This window comes from Anarhichas minor, unplaced genomic scaffold (assembly GCF_050575085.1).
Source record: "Anarhichas minor isolate MPS153535 unplaced genomic scaffold, ASM5057508v1 ptg000018l, whole genome shotgun sequence".
Lineage (NCBI taxonomy): Eukaryota > Metazoa > Chordata > Actinopteri > Perciformes > Anarhichadidae > Anarhichas > Anarhichas minor.
Window position 1 is genome coordinate 14,267,501 of NW_027466464.1, and position 25,000 is coordinate 14,292,500.

The 25,000-nt window shown below is 42.2% G+C and overlaps 2 protein-coding genes across 2 annotated transcripts in view; one reads left to right on the top strand and one right to left on the bottom strand.

Annotated features, from left to right (window-relative positions):
- dph3 (diphthamide biosynthesis 3) overlaps nt 1–593 on the bottom strand; it is a 1,729-nt gene extending 1,136 nt beyond the window's left edge. The window contains exon 1 of the mRNA XM_076094870.1: nt 397–593. Coding sequence (XP_075950985.1) covers nt 397–504 — 108 coding nt within the window. The 5' untranslated portion in view covers nt 505–593. The remainder of the gene's footprint in view (nt 1–396) is intronic.
- Nucleotides 594–4,362: 3,769 nt separating this feature from the next.
- LOC142953082 (SH3 domain-containing YSC84-like protein 1) lies at nt 4,363–24,421 on the top strand. Its single transcript, XM_076095151.1, has 10 exons — nt 4,363–4,516; nt 5,309–5,362; nt 16,196–16,306; nt 16,394–16,507; nt 18,860–18,924; nt 19,186–19,298; nt 21,275–21,403; nt 21,495–21,639; nt 21,838–22,219; nt 24,213–24,421. The coding sequence occupies exons 1-10, from the start codon at nt 4,363–4,365 to the stop codon at nt 24,419–24,421; spliced, it is 1,476 nt and encodes a 491-aa protein (XP_075951266.1).
- The last annotated feature ends 579 nt before the right edge of the window (nt 24,422–25,000 follow it).

Below are 25,000 nucleotides of genomic sequence, written 5' to 3' on the forward strand. Positions count from 1 at the left end.
TTCTCATTTTGTGTTAAATCCTTGTTCCACGTGAACATAATACATCCGGCTTCTTAATCAAATACTTTAACACATAATGTGCCATTTTAGAAGAAGTTTCACAAAACATGAACCAAACTCCATTAAAAAAAGGCTTAAATTTGACATCTTGTCCTGAAGTCTTCTGGCAACTTTGTGGTCCAACATCACGTAACAGTTGTAATATATGAATACAAATGATCATCAAATGAATGCCGACTTAATCACAACACTTTGTTTACTGGTGGAAGCTATGACGTATGTTCTATGCACGTAAAGAAGTCAATGAAGCCGAAGAAACGTTAAAATAAGTGACTTTATGAATGCAGTCTGGCGTTCAGTAAAGCTAGCTGTTAGCCTTCCGTTAGCTCTTCTTACTTTAGTAATGGCGAACTTGTCCCCGCAGGGACACGGGAAGTAATACGTCTCTGTGTCCTCGTCATACTCAAAGTCCTCGATCTCTACTTCGTCGTGAAAAACCGACATTTTATTTAAAACCAGATAAAAGAATCTCCTCTCTCGTGTGTCGCCTCAACAGCCGTTACGGCGTCGCGACGTGATGACGTACGTGATCTTCTTCTGTGGGGTTTAATGGCGGACTGCTGCCGCCTACCGGACCGGAAGTGTAACGTCTGAGGAATATCTTGGCCGATCAGGGTGCAGTTTGTGCCCCCGACCACTGGGTGGTGCTGTGGACCAATGGTGGTTCTCCAGAGGGTCCACTGCCTCCTCTCAGGAGGTTCAAACTCAAAGTTTAAGACGTTGTTGGTGGTTCACCAGGAGTTCTTGAAGAGGTTTAAAGGTTCTGAGGAGGTTCCAGAGATTATTTTACTGGTTCTTCTGAAGAATCAAAGGGCCCTTGGTGAAGTTGAACAGATCCAGGTTCTTGTGGATGTTCCAGAGGACCTGAGAAGAGGTTCTAAAGGGTTTTTGAAGAGTTTATTAAATGTATTGAGGTTGAAGATGATTCTTGTGGATTTTTCCAGAGGTTCTGATAGGGGGTTCTAAATATTCTTTAAAAGATCTAAAGGGTTCTTGAAGAGATTTCAACTTGAATGAGGTTTGAGATGGTTCTTGTGGATGTTCCACAGGTCCTGAGAGGGTGTTTTAAATATTCTTTAGAAGGTCTAAAGGGTTCTTGAAGAGATATTTAACTGGAACAAGGTTTAAGTTGGTTCTTGTGGATTGTCTAGGGGACCTGAGAGGAGGTTCTAAAGGGTTCTTCAAGAGACTTCAACTTGAATGAGGTTGAAGATGTTCTTTGGGAGGTTCCAGATCCAGAAGTACTTGAGGTACTTTAGGAAGTTGTGGTAGTTTTTTGGGTCTTTGAGGCGGTTTTGGGATCTCTCTCTCACAACGATTCATTCTGAAGTTTGGATGTTTCAAAGGTTCTTGATCAGGTTCATGGGGTCCATCAGGGTTCTTGAGAGGGTTTGAAGGGTTCTCAAGGAGATTTTGGAGCTCTGTGAAGGAGATTCCAGTGTTTTTTCATCATACTTCCGACACCCACTCATTAGGTCACCGCTCAAATTAATTTTCAGTAGATTCGTCACAGATGAAGACCCATAAACCCGTCGTCACACTGTCCTCGCTGAAGATGTACCACAGAACAAAGGAGCAGTGTGTTCCTCGAGGTCCCCCGGAGCTGTTTGTGCGGAGGTCAGATGAAGCAGTCAAGACAAGTCTCTGCATTGTCGGGACGATGCGGCAGAGTGTATGTCCCGGAGGAACAACGGAACATCAAGTCATTTTTGTTGTTACGTTTTTCCTCCAAAGTTCAGAAAGAAGTAACACGAGATGTGTTATTAATGATCCGGGTCGAGTCTGGAACCAGGACCAAGACAGAAGACTGGTGTTCAGATGAGAGAATAAACGAAGCCAGAGAGTCGTTATTATTGTTATTATTGAGGCTGTAACGGTTCAGACTGTTTAATCTGAGTCATTAGAGGTTTAAATTGTCTGTTGGGCCAAAAACACCTTTTTGTTTTTGCTCCTTTTGTTCTTTTATGAAATATTATTTTAGGAGAATGAAAAAAATAAAAGGTCACACCTGCACACACCTGGTGTTGATGTTGGCTTTTCTGTGTGTGTGTGTGTGTGTGTGTGTGTGTGTGTGTGTGTGTGTGTGTGGCAGAACGGAACGCTTTCACAAAGTTTGTTAGTTTTTCTTCCGTCTCTCATTGAAATGAAATGTTTCTTTTTGCTTTTATTGTCTTAACAAATGTGCTTTTTCTTTTTCTTTGGTCCCAGATGATCGAACGACACAAAGTACAGGTTTGTCTGCAGGTTCCTGTGGTCTTTAAAGACCATTTAATGAGGTATCAGAACATCTGATGGGTGTTTCCAGAGTCACGCTTTCTTCTGGGGGTCTTTGAGAGAGTTTCAGAGTTGAAAACTCTTCAAGAACCCTTTTTAGACCCTCTAAAGAATATTTAGACCCTTCCTCTCAGTACCTCAGACCATCGACAAGAACCATCCATTCGAGTTGAAAACTCTTCAAGGTTCTTGGAAGTGGGGTCTTTGAGAAGGTTCCAGTTTTCCAGTAGGTTTCTGAGGTCTTTGAGAAAGTCCAAAGGTTCTTGAAGAGGTGCAGAAGTAGGTTCCAGACATTCTCAACTGAGCTCTATGGTTCAAGAGTAGGTTCCTGTGGGATCTGCAGTGTCCAAGGTGCCTTGGAAGAGGTTCCAGGGGTTCTTGTGAAGGCCCTCAGAACTTTTTAGAAAGTTTGAGAGGTTCTTAAAGAGCTTCTAGGGGTGCTGAAGGAAGTTACAAAGGTTGGGGGAAAAGGTCCTTTAGATAGTTTCCAGAGGTGCTGAAGGAGATTTAAGAGATCCTTGGGTGGTCCCCCCAACTCTATGTAGACATTATAATGAGTCTTTGGGTTCTGTGGGGCCTTTAAAGTGGGTTCCAGGATCCATTTGGGAGGTTCTCGGAGGACGGTCCATAGGTCACTCAGGAGATATCCGAGTCTGAAGAGGTTAAACAAGGTTCAAAGTGTTCTTGAGAACATTTAATGGGCTCTTGGGGGTTTGTTCCAGAGGGCTCTTGGAGGCGTTCCAAAGTAGTGCACGTTGTAAGTGTCACAGTCCTGAGGTGTACAGGCCTGGATATGTACAAAGTGCAGTTAATAGCCATGAGAAAACTTTATCAGCACTACAGTGACCTGCATGAATAAACAGCCTCCACTCCTCCCCTTAAACCCTGAATAAATACAGGTTCTAAAACACTGGTACTCACTCACAAGCACGAGTATATAATAAATATTATATATATATATATATATATATATATATATATATATATATACCTGGCCGTGCACCCACAGACATTCCTGGTAAATCACTGCTCTCAATGTACGGATGTAAATGTACATCAACATCTAGAGCAGCTGAGTGATTATCTGAGCAGAGGAGCAAATAAAGGTGGAACTCTGAGAACATCGACGGGGAACCTCGGAACCACACGCGCGCACCTCCTCCTCCTCCTCCTCCTCCTCCTCCTCCTCCTCCGCTTGTATTTCCGTAATCAGGTGGAGTTGCGCGTGTGGAGAGAATAAGACTATTTCCACAGAGGGAAGAGGAGGAAGAGGAGCGCGCGGTGCAGATCAGCCTGATCAATAGAGAGGAGCTGCGGGGGGGGGGGGTCTCGTGCCGAATGCACGCGCCTTTAATTGGACACAAGCGTCTTGTCTTTGGTCCTCAGAGAGACAAGGTCTCAGTGTCTCTGACAGCTGCTGCTGGAGGAACCGACTGATGACGATGATGATGATGAAGGATCTTCTCCGGCTCCACGCGCCCCACCGGCCGGTCTGACGATGAGAGGCCCCGGCGCTCGACACGCGGCTCGGATCGAGAATAACCCGGGATAATAATAAAAATAATATTAATAATAATAATAACAACAATACAGACAGAGAGACTCCTTGTTTAAAGAAGAGCAGACATCCAGCAGCCCGACAGGTCAGAGACATTTCATATTCATAACTTTGACTTCAGATGGAATCATGAAATGTATTTTTTATATTTATACCTTCTAGTATTACTACTGTAGTACTGTGGTACTAGTAACAGTACAAGACGCAGTATCGATCTGTGTCAAAGCTTTATTTTACATTGTTTACAAATACTTTCTGTTAAAAACATCAAATGTTTCGAAGAGAGAGACACATTTCAATATATGTAAATATATTTACATATATTTATGATTAGCAGACTGAAATGAGAACAAAATACAGAATCATTCTTATTTTAAAAACAGGAACTCCTGAAGCTGCAAAGCAAATTAATTCCACTTAAAAACTCAATCAATCAATCAATGAGCGCGCGCTCCATCAGGTCCGCAGTGATGCTGCTGTCGCTCGTCCTCGTGCTGCTGCTGGTCGCGGGACGCTGCAGCCGGCTGGAGGTGAAGACTGAGACCAGGACCAGAACCGAGACCAGGACCAGCGGGGACGGAGTGAGGAGGCTGGTGAGAGAGAGCAGGTCCCAGCAGGGACTGGGTCAGTACTACGAGTACTACTACTAGTACTACTACTGCTATTACTACTACTACTACTACTACTGCTATTACTACTACTACTACTACTACTACTACTACTACTACTACTACTACTACACGTCTGATTCTAACATCTCTGTTAATCAAACCGTTCAGTCACAATCAGTTAGTAAATGTACTACTACAGTGTAGAAATACTCGTCCTGCTTTCAAGTAAAAGTACAAAAGTATTAGCACCAGAATACCACCAGAAGTACTTATCAGGCAGAAAACATTTTTCTTTTACTTTTTATACTTTAAGTACATTTTCCAGATACTTTTACTTCAGTAACATTTTTAAAGCAGGACTTAAAGTACCTGGAACATGTACTTAAAGTATTACAAGTAGAAGAAAACAGTTTTCTGCCTCATGAGTACTTTAATGTTGATACTTTAAAGTTTATTTTGATGCCAATACTTTTGTACTTTTACTTGATTGCAGGAGTATTTTTTAAAAAGTATCTGAAAACTTCCTCCATCACGTGTGAATGAACCCGGAGCTCTTTCTAAAGATATTAATAACTTTTACAGGAGAAACAAACACAGAAGAAGAACTCCACTTGAACTCATTTACAGTCGGGTCCATTAGACTCTTCATCGTGTTGACATCATCACTCTTCTTCTTCTTCTGCTGTTTTTTTACCGCACAAGACGTCCAGAAAACCGTCGTCACGGATGAAATATTGAGATGAACTCTGCAGCTTTTGATCCAGAAGATGAAAGTAACTGTTGATGTTGGTACTGTGTGTTTCAGAGGGTCATCCCAGAGACCCCCGACACAAGGAGGCCTTCATCAAACACCTGACAGGTGAGCGCACCTGAGGCACCGTTCCTCTTTCAGCGTATTCTATCTTAACGTCGTTGGACGCATTCATTTTGGTTTATTGTTCTGTGTTATTTGATTGTAATAACTTAGCCGTCCACTTGGTGCTAATGAGTTTAAATTCAGATGCTAATGAGATGCTACATCACAGCCTTCTGTCCAATCAGAGAGCAGCATTTCTGACACGTGTTCCTCTGTCCTCAGGTCCTCTCTCCTTCAACCCAAAGTGTAGGAAGCATTTCTACAGACTTTACCACAACACCAGAGACTGTACAACACCTGAGTGTGAGCGCACACGCACACCCACACACACACACACTCTCTGTTATCAGTCAGTAATCATGTTACAACAGCAGCAGCTCTTGTGATCTTAAATCATGCGTTCAGCGCTGTGTTTATTTTAGAGAGAGTGTGTGTGAACAGAAATATGTTTCAGTGTGTGTGTGTGTACATGTGTGTGTGTGTGTGTGTGTGTGTGTGTGTGTGTGTGTGTGTGTGTGTGTGTGTACGTGTTCGTGCAGGACTTCTTCCGTTAAACGGTTAAAACAGAAACAAACTGACTTTCATTTCTCGGCTCTTAGTTTGTGTTGCAGCAGAAACTAACGAAGTGCTTTTACTAGAGTTATGTACTTAGTGATGGATGAGGTATTCAGATTCTTTATTCAAGTAAAAGTACTAATACCACACTGTAATACTACTGTGTCACTATAAAAGTACTAATACCACACTGTAATACTACTGTGTCACTATAAAAGTACTAATACCACACTGTAATACTACTGTGTCACTATAAAAGTACTAATACCACACTGTAATACTACTGTGTCACAGTAAAAGTACTAATACCACACTGTAATACGACTGTGTCACAGTAAAAGTACTAAACGTTGTGAGTATGACAGAAGTACTGATTTTATTACATAATGATTATTTTCAAACTCTTATCAAACCGATCACGCAGCTTTTAGCTCGAGGCGAGCGGTTTCCTGTTTGTGCTAAGCTAGGCTAACATCCTGGGCCTTGTGACCCTCCCTCTATCGATGGTATCTGTGCTTCTGACATCAAAATGTTTTTAATTTCTTGACGGCAGATAAAAATACTCTGATGTGTTTTTAGATTATAGAAGATGTGCTCGTCTGCTGACTCGACTGGCCAAAAGCTCTCGCTGTACGGAGAGATGAACACCGGTGAGACGACAGACCATAATATTCATCTCAGACATGGTTCTCCATGGTTCTACGAGTTTACACAGAGTCTCTAGAACCTTCAGAAAATAGAGTCTATAGAACCTGTTAATTATAGACTGCATACTAAGTCTGTAGAACATCTTAAACACAATATCTTTAGATCTCTAGAACCTGAGAACATGTGGACTCTATAGAACAGAGACTCTGTAGAATCTGTAGAACATGTGGACTGTATAGAACAGAGACTCTGTAGAACCTGTAGAACATGTGGACTGTATAGTGTATAGGACAGAGACTCTGTAGAACCTGTAGAATGTGGACTGTATAGTGTGTAGAACAGAGACTCTGTAGAACCTGGAGAACATGTGGACTGTATAGTGTGTAGAACAGAGACTCTGTAGAACCTGTAGAACCTGTGGACTGTATAGTGTGTAGAACAGAGGCTCTGTAGAACCTGTGGACTCTATTGAACAGATACTCTGTAGAACCTGTGGACAGTATAGTGTGTATAACAGGGACTCTGTAGAACCTGTGGACTGTATAGAACAGAGACTCTGTAGAACCTGTGGACAGTATAATGTGTAGAACAGAGACTCTGTAGAACCTGTAGAACCTGTGGACTGTATAAAACAGAGACTCTGTAGAACCTGTAGAACCTGTGGACAGTATAGCGTGTAGAACCGAGGCTCTGTAGAACCTGTAGAACATGTGGACTGTATAGTGTATAGAACAGAGACTCTGTAGAACCTGTAGAACCTGTGGACTGTATAGTGTGTAGAACAGAGACTCTGTATAACCTGTAGAACCTGTGGACTGTATAGTGTGTAGAACAGAGGCTCTGTAGAACCTGTATAACCTGTGGACTGTATAGAACAGACTCTGTAGAACCTGTAGAACATGTGGACTGTATAGAACAGAGACTCTGTAGAACCTGTGGACTGTATAGAACAGAGACTCTGTAGAACCTGTAGAACCTGTGGACAGTATAGTGTGTAGAACAGAGACTCTGTAGAACCTGTAGAACATGTGGACTGTATAGTGTGTATAACAGAGACTCTGTAGAACCTGTAGAACCTGTGGACTGTATAAAACAGAGACTCTGTAGAACCTGTAGAACCTGTGGACAGTATAGCGTGTAGAACCGAGGCTCTGTAGAACCTAGAACCTGTAGAACTTGTGGACTATATAGTGTGTAGAACAGAGACTCTGTAGAACCTGTAGAACCGGTGGACTCTATAGAACAGAGACTCTGTAGAACCTGTGGACAGTATAGTGTGTAGAACAGAGACTCTGTAGAACCTGTAGAACCTGTGGACAGTATAGTGTGTAGAACCGAGGCTCTGTAGAACCTAGAACCTGTAGAACATGTGGACTGTATAGTGTGTAGAACAGAGACTCTGTAGAACCTGTAGAACATGTGGACTGTATAGTGTGTAGAACCGAGGCTCTGTAGAACCTGTAGAACATGTGGACTGTATAGTGTGTAGAACCGAGGCTCTGTAGAACCTGTAGAACCTGTGGTACCTGCAGACTCTATAGTCTCTAGGTTTATTTGTAACCTCACATTTCCTTAAAACTGAGGTCAACAGAACCCACAAAAACAACTGTAGAACCCTTTAAAGCCTTGCATCATGGGAAATGTAGTATTCAAAGCTTCTGGAATATTCTTCTTCTACAGTGACAGTTTGATTCCGTTTGATTTACTTTCGTTGTTCTTTCTTTCTCAGTCTGTCTATAGAACGGATCTGAACGAGGTCCGTCCACTGACGAGCAGAAGACGTTCTCCGGTTCACGTCCAGCCATCAGGATGCACTGGTTTCTATTTTATTCTATCTTCTGCCTACCGACAGTCTCCTCACCTCTACTGTATTCTGCTGGAATCTACTGTACCTCTCACGTTCAGTCTGAAGAACAAAAGGACTCTATTCTTCCTCTGGTGACTCTACTGGTCTCTAGTGACACGGCAGGACTTCTCTGTGAGCTGATCGCTGCTTTAAAATCAAGACGAATGTCACATTTGATCTGGAAACAGAACCTTTCATCTGGGACTGAATGTATTTTCCGGACGCCTGAACATTGTTACTTCATTTCCAGTCTGAAGCCTGTTGGAGGACATGAATGGACAAAGCCTCTGATCGGACATCAGCTCAATCATTTGTCATTTTTTTGTTTTGTCGTCCTGGACGACAGAAAAGTATCTTCGATGCTGAATGTGTTTTGTGTTAATAAACTCATAATATAGTATATTTATATTGTTTCAGCCCCGTGTGCAATATGTACATACTGAAAGGAGAATAAAGACACATTTGGTTTATATTTTTCTCAAATTAAGACTTTTTATTTGTTGTTTCTTAACGGTAATGTTGTACAAGCATTCAGCCACATGTGACTTCAGATGTACTGTTAACTTATCGGCTTATTGGGTAAACTGTCAAAAGTTTAGCTAATTACTGTATAAAGACTATAAACTATATTTTAGCGACATGGAGCCACAGACAGAGTAATAGTACATTTGGGTAATTGCAAACTACTTTTAAAAGGTTGTGTGACTGCATTCAGCCTAAAATGATTTCTACTGTCAGCCTGTCTACAGTTTAAGCTTATCTTACAAAGGGAAGTCCTTTAGGCCAGTTTCTAGACTTCATATCAATCCATTGAATTTACAAGAAAAGCTGTTGGGAATCAACATCTGTAGGTGGTACAACGTCTGTAGGTGGTACAACATCCGAGGTAATGAATTCATTTTGGGCCCAACCAGGAAACTAATGGCGTTCCCCTCTCAAAGCAAGTATTCCTCAAAGCGCATTGTGATTGGTTTGAGATTAAGCTTGATCAGTTTTTGAAAGAGAAGGGCATTATGTGTCCAAACTGTTGTCAAGCAGACATTGTGATGGTGGTATTTCTATCTCTACCAAGTACAGCAGCACATCGTCTGCATAAAGAGACACATTTCATGTACTGTACCTTTTACAAAGAACTCCGCCGAGGGCTCAATGGGCCTCTTTGGTTAGTTCATACTTACTTTAAGAGCGAAGGACCTACTCATCCCATAAACCGTTGCGAATAGCGACTCGCCACTACTACAAACTTCCAAAGTCAGAAAGTTTCCAAACGAGCCGCCATGTTGGCTGGATTTGAAATACGTGAGCTGACGTTGGCCCGCCTTCGATGCGGTAAAGGTTTCCAGGTCTGATCCTGGTTGGTTCACAATAGGAGAGGGATCTTCACTTTATTCAATCTTACATTTACTTCTGAAGATAATTGTCTCATAATAAGGTTCAGTACTTAGTCCTGAGTTGGCGTCATACTCCAACCATTCGTACTGTTGTACAGCAACATTTGTAAAGTTTTGTTTATTGTTGGCATGCACAAGTAAAAGAAGACAAATGATGAATTAGTTTATCTGATGTCATCGTCCTGCTGTCTGATCCTGATGGACGTGTTTCTGTGGGAATCAAACCAGTCACATGATCACAGGAACAAATCCTGATTCCCACAGTCCACGTGACCGTACTGAGGCTAGGTTCTGGTTCCTTTTAACCTCATTTCTTTTCAGCGTGGTTCCTATTCTTATCTCATCGATGATATTTTGGGGTTATTTCTGCCTTTATCTGACAGAGTCGAGGACAGACTTGCAACAAAGGTCTCACGCTGGAGTCAAAGCCCGGATGTTGTTGTCTGTGTGGATCTTTCAACTTTAACATCATTGCTTTTATGATAACTCTCCGATAAGTTTGATTAATTTTAAGAACTGGAACAATAACTTCAAAATGTGTGGAACCAGATAAATCAAATCAACTCTAATTAACTGATAAAAAAAGTTTAACAATCTCCAAAATCTTTCGTGTAAAGAAATAAAACATTGAGGCACGAATGATAAATAAAAGATTGATTTAGTTTAAATGAGCCGTAATGCTAATGCTAATTTCATTGAGCTATAATCTGTTGAATCCATAAAGCCAGCTGACGTTTGTTTCTGTAGGATCCGATGATCATTTATTGCCGTTAAGCATCACAGGAATGCAGTCGGAGCACATTTACTACACAAGGAAAACATGACGAGTACATTCCTGTCGTGCACAATGTGACCGCCAGCTCAACAGCTCACTGAAACACAACGCTTCCAACCGTTTCTACGGTTCATTTACGGTTTATTTCTTTATTTCTTGAGCTGATTCTGGTGTTTTTAAAGTCATCTGCTGGTGAAGGAGTTATATATTATATGTAAGAATGCTTGAGTGTGTGCTGTGGGCGGCCTACCGGTTTAAATGAAGTTATTGAGGTTATATAAACGGCAGCAGATACAATAGAAGCATTGTGGGAGGAGCTGTGAGATGACTAACAGCTGTGGCAGGTAACGAGTAATCTGTGATGAATTACACCTGAAGCTCTGCCAGGTCTGTGCTGCTGTGTCCACACGCACACACACACACACACACACGCACACACACACTGTGTACTTTAAACAAACACACTTTTATAAACATGCACATAGTGGGAGGATACATTTGATTGACAGCTCGGGGGCGTGGCTAGCATGAGCAGTGACAGGAAAGGTTGTGGTGTGTGTGTGTGAGAGAGACAGGCTCGTTAACAGTCTGTCACTAATTGTCTCAGATTCCAGTTAACAGCCGAGTCTTGATTTGCCCTCTGAGATATCTCAGGTGAGTATCAACCAGGTGGTCTGGGATGCACTTCCTACACTCCACCATTAGGGGGAACACCGTAGACTACAAGCTAAGGACACTAGAGGACCTGGAGGACAGCTTATAGAGGACCTGGAGGAGGACTAGACGGATAGACGAAGGAGTCTACAGGAGGTGGAAAACGGCTTTTAGAGGACTGTGAACTTTCAACTCTGACTAAGCATGTGGTGGAGAATGAAGATGATATTAAATGGAGAATTTTGACATTGTTGTTTCACAAAATCCAAGTGCAGAGGAAAGACCTGGAGCAGATGTTTCAGTTGCAGAAGCAGCCAGAGGTTGAAGCTGGAGCGCAGGAAAGCTAACGCTAATGCTTTGAGCAGCAGCAGAGCCAATCCAAGTGCAAGAAGGATCTATGTGAGTAACAGGGTCTATGAGGGAACGCATGCTCCAAACCTGACCATGAGATGAATGAGTCATGCTCTCAAATTGACAAACCACATAAAGACAGGAAACAAGCTCGATGAAGCTGTGGGTTCGTTCATGGATCTTTAGGGAACTCCTGAAGGGATTCTGAATGTGGAGGATCTGCAGAAGACCGGAAGCACTCGGGGAAAAGACTTGTGTGGAAGATCCATCCATCCATTATCCAAACCGCTTATCCTGTTGAGGGTCGCGGGGCGCTGGAGCCGATCCCAGCTAACATTGGGCGAAGGCAGGGAACACCCTGGACAGGTCGCCAGTTCATCGCTGGGCACATGTGTGGAAGATGTTGGGCATAAAATGATTTGTAGGAGAATTTAAAGCGGACTACAGGACATGAAAAATGACTCAAACTGGATGATTTTGACTTGTGGGACTGGGAGACCTTAACTGGTTTCTGAATTTAGTTTGTCCTGACACACACACACACACACACACACACACACACACAGTGGAAACACATTAAGAAGACAAATGAGTACAGTGAGACTGGTGTTTATCCAGCAGGCTATTTAAAGAGAGAGGGAGGATTAATGCGAGAAGCGATTGAGGCAGAAGATAACAACGAGAGAGAGAGAGAGAGAGAGTTATGTTTATAGAGATGAAAAGAAACATCAAGATCAAGGAAAGAAGAAAGGAGAACATAGAACATACAAACATTTCTCTGTTTCCATTTAATGCAACTTCATACTTTTACATTTAATTTATCTGACGGCTTCAGTTACTTAATACAATAATAATAATAATAATAATAATAACTGTACTTTCAATACTGATACTTTACATCAATGTTTTAATATTTGTGTATTTTACTACTGATACTTTATGAAGCTGAAAATACTTAATACAAGTATTTTTCAGTTTGATATTGGTACTTTTACTTTATTAAAATGATCTGAATACTTCTTCTCTTTTTCATTTGATTTACCTTTCTTTGTGTTTTTGCTGTTTTGCTTTGTTCACATTTGTAATTAAATTTATTTTGAGTTAAAGAAGAAAAAATAATAATTGTGTTTGTTAGCAGATCAGATTTTAGATTCACATTAATAACCACAATACAAATGTAGATTTAAGTTTATATGATTATATATTAATACTGTATTCAGTGCTCAGATGAGGTTTTTGAGTTTGTTTTGTTATGACCCCAAAAAAAAAAACACCACATTTGAGGGAAAACACATGATTGTTTTTATTCTTTAAATAGATGAGATACTTTTAAATGTTGTGACATGGGAGGATGAGATGAGGTTTGATATTTCCTGTGGTAATTAGAGGCACACATACTTTCTGAGACTAATCAGCTGTTCACGGCCGCTGCCTTCAGGGTCGGTGGTTGATGAACCGGACTTGTGTTCACATTTAATAAAGTTAATGTGGCCCCGTGGAAGTTCCAGACCCTAAAAACCAGACTCCAGCTACTAAAATGGAGGTTTAAGCTGCTGTAACCCGAGCATAGAGATCGACCGACCGACCACCAACCAACCAACCAACCAACCAACCAACCAACCAACCCGAAGCTGAATCAGTGAAAACACCACAGCCTTTAAATCTACAAGTATCTTTTTTTCATCCAGGTGTTCTATTGAAGAATAGGTTCACCAAAAGGTATTTGTACTTTACTTGAGTATTTCTGTTTCATGGTACTTCTACTCTACTACCTCTCAGAGGGAAATACTCTCCTTTTTTTACTGCACTACATTTATTTGCTTTGATTTTACACAGAAAACATACGATCAGCTCATAAAATACGATGTATTACTACGTGTACACCCACACAGGTACTCTGCATAATGAGTACTTTTACTTTGGAAACTATACGTACATATTCTTGGTAATACTTTTGTAGAATTCAGAATGCAGGACTTTTACTTTTCTACTTTTACAAAAGTACTTCTTCCTCTGATTTCTACTTACTATATGTTCATCTTACTGTTACAGCACCTCAAGAGTGCTACTACAACTACTACTACTACTACTGCTACTACAACTACTACTAGTACTACTGCTACTACTACTACTACACAGTGTACACAAAGCTTTTATCTCTTCTGGTTCATCATTAACTGACTATTTGTGTGATCAGTGATTCGGTTCATTCTTTGGTTGTTTCTTTAAGTTTTCCGTGTCTTTTATTCTTCATGTTTCATGATTTAGAGATGTTTTTGTGTGTTTGTGAGTCAGCACACATGTTTTTGATTAAGTGTTGTGTGTGTAAGCGTTGACTTCTCCCACGGTCGCCACGTCAACTCAACCTCTCGTTAAACTTACAGCTATTATTCTCATTATTCTAATTGTTTCGTTTTATTTTGCAGGAATGATGTGGAGAAACAATATGGCCGCTCGGTGGTTTATTCCCCTGACTGGTGACCTCTGACCTCCCACAGGACGGCAGTTTATTTCCCAGCAGGGATTCGGAATAAAGAGTAACGTTATCACGTTTAACTGTGAGAAAGTGACTGTGGGAAGGTTTCCAGTCTGTGTCTGCAAAACAGGAGGAATTATATACAAAAACAAAACTCAAAATGATGAAATATGAACAATAAATGACACTGAAACTTGAAATGAGCAAATAAAATAAAAGTTACATTTTTGTCACTTTTAGTCTTTTTTCAAGTCCCGTCTTAACTTATTTTTATTTCAGCTGTTGCTTTCATTCTATTTCTACATTATTGTTTTACTACAATAAGTAATATTAATATTTAATTTATATTGAATTAAATATTAAATATTGAATTAAATGTGCTGTAAATTAATATCTGATCACATATTCATACCTGAATGTTATAATCATAAAGTAATATAATCTCTTTATCAGACAGGAACTTTAAAATACACATTAGTGGAAGTTTTAAACGAGTTCTTTAATGGAATTATTAATGTGACGTTTGCGTTCTTTGCCTGAGAGACTAAACTGAGGGTGTAAACGCTCAGGTCTCGGGAGAGCGCGCGGCCCAGCTGTTCCAACACCCTTCAGTCAGGGGCTGTGCGCGCGCCGCCCGTCTCCCTGACAACGCCACGTTTACTTTATTGCTCGTCACCTGTGTGACGTCGCTCAAGGCATTCACCTGCACAGGTGTGCTCGAGTCCTCTGTTATCACGTGACCTGCGTGTGTGTGTGGTTTCCGGTAGCGCGCGTGGGGCTGTTAGGAGAATCAGGTGAGGCGGAAGTGAAAAGAGAGGAAAGAGGCTCGTGCAGCTCACCTGTCCGCAGGTGTACAACCAGAAGAAGAAAAAGGAGGAAAAGAAAGAAAAGTAAGTTTATTAAAACTCAAAGATTCGTCTGTTAAGAGTTCTGTAAGCTGTCTACCTGTCTCTGTGTCTGTCTACCTGTCTGTCTACCTGTCTCTCTGCGTCTACCTTTCCCCCTCAGTGTTCTGGTTCCACAGGTTCTGCAGGTTCTATGTGTGTTTTTTAGTCTGTAAAAATAACTGAATGGAGATTTATTAAAAACGTGGTGGTGACAAACGTCAGGTGATGTGATGGTTCCAGTTGGGGCGGGCTTTGAGGGTTCTGGTGTTTTAGGTTCTACAAGTCTATGAGGAGGTTCTTGTGGTCTTTACATAAACTCTAACAGGCTTTAAAGTTGTAGATATTTAAATAATTGACTTCTAATTAAACTGGTTTTAATGACGTCATTCACATTTGTTTACAGACCTGTTTCACCTTTCAATGAGCTCATCAGCTGCTTCATTACTGAGTCACATGACGAGGTGTTTAATGACTCCACCAACATGATTAAAGAAGACCACTAGAACCTTATCACTGATGACTAGAACCTCCTCTAAGACCAACAGACTCCTCATAGATGAACAGAACATACATGAAGACCACTAGAACCGTATCACTGATGACTAGAACCTCCTCTAAGACCAACAGACTCCTCATAGATGAACAGAACATGCATGAAGACCACTAGAACCTGTTTTCTGCTGTCAGACGGTATCAGCAGTCCGGCAGCAGAGAGCAGTCTGCATCAGCAGCACATTCCTGACACATGACACAGTCAGGAAGCTGGACTTCTCAATGACAACAGAATGCCTTTGTTGTCGTTGCACACGTTTTACTACTAAATTAGCTGCGTAGCTCCTGAGACGGTGGATTTAATTTTGCGGTTCCGACATGTAGAACTCTTTCCATGCACTCGATTTCTTACTTTTAGGTCTCAATGAGACCTGAATGACATGAATGGATTAGTGTTGTCGGCTAAAACAACAAATAAATTGCTTTTTTAAACCAATAAGCTCACAATCCAGCGACACAGGTCTTGTCTGTTCCACCAATAAAAAAAACACATTCAGAGATTTCTAAAAAAGTCTTCGCCGCAGATTTAGATAAAATCAATTAAAGCCAACAATGAGCTCAATGACGAGTTCTGTGACTCCGCTCTTTGTGCGACGGAAGCTTTGATTTGATGTGGGGTTAAAATATAATGGGAAAGGTCAAATCCACTGTGAATGAGCTGTTGGTGTTTTAATAAGCCGTGCAATTTGTGTGTTTTGCAGTGAGTAACCCAATACCCTCCAACCTGAAGTCAGAGGCGAAGAAAGCCGCCAAGATCCTGAGAGACTTCACCGAAATCTCCAACCGGAACGGACCGGACAAACTCATCCCTGGTAAGAAAACGACAAACTGTCCGTTAGTACTCCGTCTGAGGAAGACTATGAAGAGACGTTGATGGTTGTGTTGTTTTCTTTGTGCAGCTCATGTGATAGCGAAGGCAGAGGGTCTGGCCATCATCTCCGTCATCAAGGCCGGCTTCATGATCACCGCCAGAGGAGGCAGCGGCATCGTCATCGCCAGACTGGCCGACAGACGTGAGACCCAGACTGACTGACCGCAAAGTTCTAGTCCCATTTTCATCAAGAGTATATACAGTGGGGGAAAAAAGTATTTAGTCAGCCACCAATTGTGCAAGTTCTCCCACTTAAAAAGATGAGAGAGGCCTGTAATTTTCATCATAGGTACACTTCAACTATGAGAGACAGAATGGGGGGAAAGAATCCAGGAAATCACATTGTAGGATTTCTAATGAATTAATTGGTAAATTCCTCGGTAAAATAAGTATTTGGTCACCTACAAACAAGCAAGATTTCTGGCTCTCACAGACCTGTAACTTCTTCTTTAAGAGGCTCCTCTGTCCTCCACTCGTTACCTGTATTAATGACACCTGTTTGAACTCGTTATCAGTATAAAAGACACCTGTCCACAACCTGAAACAGTCACACTCCAAACTCCACTATGGCCAAGACCAAAGAGCTGTCAAAGGACACCAGAAACAAAATTGTAGACCTGCACCAGGCTGGGAAGACTGAATCTGCAATAGGTAAGCAGCTTGGTGTGAAGAAATCAACTGTGGGAGCAATTATTAGAAAATGGAAGACATACAAGACCACTGATAGTCTCCCTCGATCTGGGGCTCCACGCAAGATCTCACCCCGTGGGGTCAAAATGATCACAAGAACGGTGAACAAAAATCCCAGAACCACACGGGGGGACCTAGTGAATGACCTGCAGAGAGCTGGGACCAAAGTAACAAAGGCTACCATCAGTAACACACTACGCCGCCAGGGACTCAAATCCTGCAGTGCCAGACGTGTCCCCCTGCTTAAGCCAGTACATGTCCAGGCCCGTCTGAAGTTTGCTAGAGAGCATTTGGATGATCCAGAAGAGGATTGGGAGAATGTCATATGGTCAGATGAAACCAAAATAGAACTTTTTGGTAAAAATTCAACTCGTCGTGTTTGGAGGAGAAAGAATGCCGAGTTGCATCCAAAGAACACCATACCTACTGTGAAGCATGGGGGTGGAAACATCATGCTTTGGGGCTGTTTTTCTGCAAGGGGACCAGGACGACTGATCCGTGTAAAGGAAAGAATGAATGGGGCCATGTATCGTGAGATTTTGAGTGGAAACCTCCTTCCATCAGCAAGGGCATTGAAGATGAAACGTGGCTGGGTCTTTCAGCATGACACCGCCCGGGCAACGAAGGAGTGGCTTCGTAAGAAGCATTTCAAGGTCCTGGAGTGGCCTAGCCAGTCTCCAGATCTCAACCCCATAGAAAATCTGTGGAGGGAGTTGAAAGTCCGTGTTGCCCAGCGACAGCCCCAAAACATCACTGCTCTAGAGGAGATCTGCATGGAGGAATGGGCCAAAATACCAGCAACAGTGTGTGAAAAGCTTGTGAAGACTTACAGAAAACGTTTGACCTCTGTCATTGCAGAGGGTATATAACAAAGTATTGAGATGAACTTTTGTTATTGACCAAATACTTATTTTCCACCATAATTTGCAAATAAATTCTTTAAAAATCAGACAATGTGATTTTCTGGATTTTTTTATTTATTTATTTTCTCATTTTGTCTCTCATAGTTGAAGTGTACCTATGATGAAAATTACAGGCCTCATCTTTTTAAGTGGGAGAACTTGCACAATTGGTGGCTGACTAAATACTTTTTTCTATTGGTCTTTGACTAGAATGCAGTAGCCTGTAGTGGTCTTTGGGGAGGTTCTAGTGGTTGTTTAGGTTCTGGTTCTCGAGGTCTAGGAGGAGGTAAGACGTCAGTATCGGGCAGGGAATCCTGTTCATGTTCTTCCTTCACATTCTTTTCGGGATGTTTTGCATTGCTGTGGTATCAAAGAGCTCCGTGAGATCTCCCCGTGGCGTGCAGTCGGCGGTGGAGGATAGTGCCGTTTTGTCGTCGTGCCAAAAAAATCACACGGAGCGGACTCTCCTCCTCTGCAGGGCTTTTAGCTGTTTTTTCCACATTAAAGGAGCAGTTTGACCAAAACACTGGCACCGATGAAAACAATCCGAAACATCCGCTTTAATAAAGGCAGCACAGAAAGAGCCTGTGAAGGAGAGGTCAAAGATAGAAATAACAATAGTAATCATATAATGATAAACATTAAAGTGTTTTACATGGATTCAACCAGGATTAAAAAGATAAAGCAGATAATTCATAACTTATAATAACTGCTGCATCATGGTTCAGATGTTCAGACGCTGCCGTTCTCTCTGCGGTGAACATTTGATTGGCTAAATTGTGTGAAGCTATTAACTGGATGGAAGTTGTGATCGTGAAAAGAGCGACATCTCTCCGTGAAGGTTCTTCTGTATTCTCATTGATTTATCTGGAACTCATCTGATCTTTCCTGTTTGTGTTCAGGCTGGTCGGCACCGTCTGCCATCGGCATCGCCGGCCTGGGAGGAGGCTTCGAGATCGGAGTGGAGGTGAGTCCTCGACTACAAATCTTTATTTCATAAGACTGAACTTTATTCATCCAGACAAGGAAAGAATCTGAGCCAGTGAACCCTGAAATTATTCTTCTTTTTGGGGGCAAACACTATTTCAAATGTAAATAAAAACATATGGCGTCTGAATAATATTGTTTTTATTATTAAAGGAAAGAAGAGCATCAATATAACAGCTGATTCATACCTTTTCCACCATAGTGTAGCTTTGAGATGAATAACTGAATGGTCCTCCCTCAGGTGTCTGACCTGGTGATCATCCTGAACCACCGGAGGGCCGTCGAGGCCTTCACAAAGGGCGGGAACCTGACGCTGGGCGGGAACTGCACCGTCGCTGTGGGACCCATGGGCAGGTACTACCTGTACTCTCACTGTCCTTCTTAATTGCTTCCATTAATTACCTCTTTGGGTGTAAATTACAGCTTACTGTTCTATTTTGATGTTAGGAGACGTTTAATGACAGTGAAAACATCTATTACATCAGATGTGATTTTTAGAGTGTGTGTGTGTGTGTGTGTGTGTGTGTGTGTGTGTGTGTGTGTGTGTGTGTGTGTGTGTGTGTGTGTGTGTGTGTGTGTGTGTGTGTGTGTGTGTGAACTTTTACGAGTTCATGAGTCGACACAGTACCTTGTTTCATCTCCCCAGAAACACCTAATACAATGTAAAGCAGGGGTCACCAACCTTTTTTAAACTGAGAGCTACTTCAAAGGTACCGAGTAGTACGAAGGGCTACTTATTTGATACAAACTTCCTGAATAACAAAATTGCACAGATCACCTTTTAATAATAATATATGTGAAGAGACTGTTTGATCACATGTCAGTTAATTATTCCTCACAATAATTATTAAGAATGATTTCCACAACAATGATGGTATAGCTACACATACATATTTAAACATGCAACTTTTATTTCTGTTAATCTGTTTCAACATTTGAAAGTCAGAGGTATCACATCTCTGATATGTTTGTATCATCACATGATCAAAGCCGGTTACTTTTGCATATAGCGCCTGCTGGTGAATGATCCAGTGGTAATATAGAAATTTTGCGAAGTCTGGGTCACCTTTGCATTGCGCAATGAAGCCTGCATGCCGGCCCGTCATCGCGGGAGCCCGGTCTGTTATCACCGATACCAGCTTTTCCAATGGTACCTTTTTCTCAACGAAGAAACTAGTAAAAAGTCTCGTCTATAGCCGAGCGGAGGATCCAACCCTCCGAGGCCCGCGTTCAAAACCTCTAGTCTGGGCCTTTTCGGTCGGATTGCCCCGCGGCCTGTTCCGAGGATTTACGGACCTGACGACGGGAAGCGCCCGCCATTCGTAACCTGAAAACCTAGTGCGGTGCGCCTCCGGGTACCCAACTCTCTTATGACAAGAAATATTGTCATTTTAAAATCTACACTAATGCAAGCGTTTTTGATTTAAAAAGAACAGCAACTACAATTTTAGACGGAGCTCCAATGGTGACTAGTGCTATTTTTAGAACATGTCTTGCGGGCGACTCACGTGGTCCCTGCGGGCGACAGGGTGCCCGCGGGCACCGTGTTGGCTACCTCTGATGTAAAGGAAGCGTCTTTGAAAAGCAAAGCTACGCGAGGCTAAATAAAGCTACTCAGAAGATACGGAAATATAATGCACATATGTCACATGCCAGCAAAAAAAGCAACCCAGTTGAGACCATGGACAAAATTCACTAGGTCTGGGAGGAGGTTCTATTGGTCTTTGACTAGAATGCAGTAGCCTGTAGTGGTCTTTGGGGAGGTTCTAGTGGATGTTTAGGTTCTGGTTTCTAGGTCTAGGAGGAGGTTCTATTGGTCTTTCAGGAGGTTGTAGTCTTTTTTGTGGAAGTTATAGTGGTTGCCTAGGTTCTGGTCCTCTGGGTCGAGGAGTGGTTCTAGTGATCTTTCAGGAGGTTCTTGTGGTCTTTGGGAAGGTTGTGGTGGTTGTATAGGTTCTGGTCCTCTGGTTCTAGGAGGTGGTTCTATTGGTCTTTGACCACAATGCAGTGTATCCCCGTGATTCGGATCCACTCCTTTTTTTAATTGGGTTCTTCCCGCGGCTCATGCGACACCCTTCCTCCAAATCAGGCCAGTAGGTTTTCTGTTATCGCGCTGACAAACAAACAAACGAACCAAAAAACAGAGGACCCAGGATCCTGCCTTGTGGAACACCTCAGAACATCAAAAGTTTGTGAACAAGAAATGTACAGCACTGTTGGACTGTAAAGAAAAAGGTTATAATGTGGATGGTTATGTATTTAGAAGTGCTCATCTTTGGTTGTTCCACTAGCAGAGGGGTAACGGCATCCTTTATCTTTCCATTGTTCAGGAACGTGGAGGCTGACGTGGCTATTCGCAGCCCAACTGCGGTCTTTACCTACTGTAGATCCAGAGGGTTGTTTGCTGGTATTTCTCTGGAGGGATCCGGCCTCATCGAACGCAAAGAAACCAACCGCAAGTATGAACGGCAACCAACTGCCACCTTCATTTGAAGCGTTGTTCACATGAATATAGTTATTGAATATGTGAGTGCATGTGTGGCCTTGTAGGTTCTACTTGAGAGACATCCGTGCGTCGGCCATTTTAAACGGCGATGTGGAGCCACCGTCGGAATGCTACGACCTCTACCACATCCTGGAGGCCTACACCGAGGCCTACACCACCGACTGGACCAACAAGAATATGCGTCCAAAGGTAAATATCATCGTCTGCGGCTTCAACCAAAAGATTATCTACGACTTCACACATGAGGGACGGAACGGGCTGAGGTGGTTGCAACAAATTCAGGCTCTGTCTTTTGTGAAAATATACATTTTATTGGGACGATTATAGAGAATTCAAAGTACAATTTATCAGCAGTTATGAAGAAAATGTATATCTTTCTCTCTCTAGTCGTCTTTTACACCATCCAGACCTCCAGCTCCGTCGCAGAGACCGCCAACCGGTTACCAGCAACCGCCAACCGGTTACCAGCAACCGCCAACCGGTTACCAGCAACCGCCAACCGGTTACCAGCAGCCGCCAACCGGTTACCAGCAGCCGCCAACCGGTTACCAGCAGCCGCCAACCGGTTACCAGCAGCCGCCAACCGGTTACCAGCAGCCGCCATCCGGTTACCAGCAACCGCCATCCGGTTACCAGCAACCGCCATCCGGCTACCAGCAACCGCCATCCGGCTACCAGCAACCGCCATCCGGCTACCAGCAACCGCCAACCAACACTGGTAAAAACATCCTCTACCCGAGCATCTCCGTCTATAAATCTGAGACTTCAGGTGAGTTAAACTTTCTTCACTCTGAAAATGTTCACCTCCTCGTGTCCTTTTATGCCTCCTTCTAACCTTTCCGCCACCTCTTTTCCTTTACTACCATCTTCTTTCCTTCGTTACCACCTCCTTTCCCTTCCTACCCCCTAGTCTTCTCCACTATCTCCTCCTTTCCCTTTTCCTTATATACCTCCTTCCTAGCTTTCCATCACTACCCAATTTCCTCCCTCCTTTACTTCCTTCTTTCCTTCATCATCTTTCCTTATGACTCCTTTTCTTCCTTACCAACTTTACTTGTTATCCCACTCTTTTACTTCACTTTCTTTTCTATCTCCTTGCCCTCCTTTCCTACACTTCATATACATTTCCTTTCCTAAATCCCTTCACTTCTATCTCCTTTCCCTCTTCACATTTTTTCCCTTCCTTGCATTCTTATTTCTTTCCTAGTTTCCATTACTACCTCCTCCTCTCCTTTTTTACTTCCATATATCTATCCTTCATTATTTTCTTGTTTCTTTCTTGACCCCCTCTGTTCCCTCTTGCACCTCCTTTCCTCACTCCTTTCCTCCTTTGCCTACACCCTTACACAGATGATCAGTTAAACACTTAAAAGCATTTATCACGTCACGTCTGAGATGAATGGATGTGAAGAGGAAGAATGGAGAACGAGGGCATGTCTGTATGTGATCAGAGCTTTAATTAGAGGAAGAGGACAGAAGGGCACCAACAGCTGATGAAGGTCTGGAATGCCTTTCCTTAGTCCTGTGATACAGAACCTTCAGTCATGTCACTGTAGAGCTGCGTTTATTCTCTTTATCACCGGGTTCCTCCAGCATCCAGGGAGACGGAGGTGGGGGGCCCTCGGACCCTCTGGGTGGGGGGTCCGGGGCCACATTGTTCTTAAATTATATATTCAGAGTATCAAAAATACTCGTTTTAATCGTGTTTACGACACTATTTATTTGTTCTCTGGGAAATGTTCAGCAATTTGTGGAAATAAATACATTAAAACTGCAGTTTGACATTAAACATCTTCTTCCCGTCACTATGTCCTTCTTTCCTTCACTATGTCCTTCTTTCCTTCGCTATGTCCTTCTTTCCTTCACTATGTCCTTCTTTCCTTCTACGCCTCTTCATTTCCTCCACCTTCTCCTTCTTTCCTTCACTACCTCCTTTCCTCTTTCGCCTCCTTTGACAGATGATCGATTAGTGTTTTCATTCGGTCTTTTATTAACTTGCTACCTTGATGAATCAGTTAATATAAACACAACGACTCATCAATAATGCTGTGTGTGACTGACTGTGTATGTGTGTCTGCAGCTCCCTCTAGTGGTCACAGCTTCAAACTGCTGTTAAATAAAACAATTTAATAAATAAAACAATTTAATAAAAGTACACAAAGTTCATATTCATTATTAGAATTACAGTTAATTTGATGTCAATCTGTTCGAGCTGCAATTAAATCAATTAATAATCTGATGTTTGTTTATTTGTTTCATTAATCAAATGCCCAGAATTCAGACACATTTAATTTACACTGATGTAAAATACCTTTAACGCACTTTTTACTTTGTTTTCTATTTCAGATCAATTCGCCTCCAGAAGCTCTCCAAACGCCGGTACGACGTCACATCACATGATATCAGATAGACATATACGTGTATATATATATATATATATATATACATATATGTATATATATTTATATATTTTAATAAAACTATCGAACAGTGACCTCATTACTTTCACAAGCGTACAAATGTATAAAGAAACATTACATAAGTAGAAACCTAATGTTACAGTGCTGCTCTTCACTGTAACTTGAATAATGAATCCCTGGAGCTCAACTGTGCGAATGAATGAATGAATGAATGAATGAATAGACACACGGAGACTCCTACCACAGAGTCAACAAGTTAGTTCTTAAGTATGAAACTATTCCTCTCAAATAAAGTGTCATTAATTAGATAGAAGTATATACGTTTTATTATTTACCCCCCAGGTGGAGGATCGTCAGTGGGCGGGGCCAGCGGGCAGCTTGTCGTCACGGCGACGCACCCGTTCAGCGGGCAGCAGCCCGGTGACCTGAGCTTCGCCCCCGGCGACCGCATCACCGTCGTCACCAAGACCGACTCGGAGTACGACTGGTGGGAGGGCCGACTGACCGACGGACGCGTCGGGATCTTCCCCGCCAACTTCGTGACGTACTGACGGCCCCCTGGTGGTCCGACGGAGGAAGTGCAGCGGAGCGGCGGCTTCTACGGCAAGCGGCAAGGACGAACGTCTTAGGGTTTGGGTGACACGTTGGAGACGTTAGCGAAGAGTCGAATGAAGGCAATGAATCGGTAAAAACGATCGGTCGTCACTTTTTAAAGCAAAAACACTCAAAATGTGAAGTTTCCAATTTATGGAAATGTAAGAATTCACAACTTTTCTAAATTTGACATCATATGATGACAAAACCTGAATTAATCAATAAATAATAATCAGCAGATTAGTCAGCAATGTACTTACTGTCATCTACTGTAATAAAGGAGCTTCAGATGTTCTTAAATATCTGCTCCATTTAAACCGAACTAGAATAGATGTTATTCATCTGTACTTCATTCAGTCAAAAATGTTTATGTCGTACCAAACTACATTGTTCTCTCCAGGAAACTAACATCTGTATCATAAAGTGCTTATTTGTTTATTGTTGGATATTTAGGGAGTGATGAGTTGTGGACATTATTTAACAATGACGGGACTTTCTACTGTTGAAAGAAGTAAACGTAATATATTATAACTATA

Coding starts and splice junctions, on each gene's coding strand:
- LOC142953082 (XM_076095151.1), top strand. CDS start 4,363: ATGCTGCTGTCGCTCGTCCTCGTGCTGCTGCTGGTCGCGGGACGCTGC. Junction 5,363..16,195: donor CTTCATCAAACACCTGACAG/GTGAGCGCACCT, acceptor TGTGTTTTGCAG/TGAGTAACCCAATACCCTCC. Junction 16,307..16,393: donor ACCGGACAAACTCATCCCTG/GTAAGAAAACGA, acceptor TTCTTTGTGCAG/CTCATGTGATAGCGAAGGCA.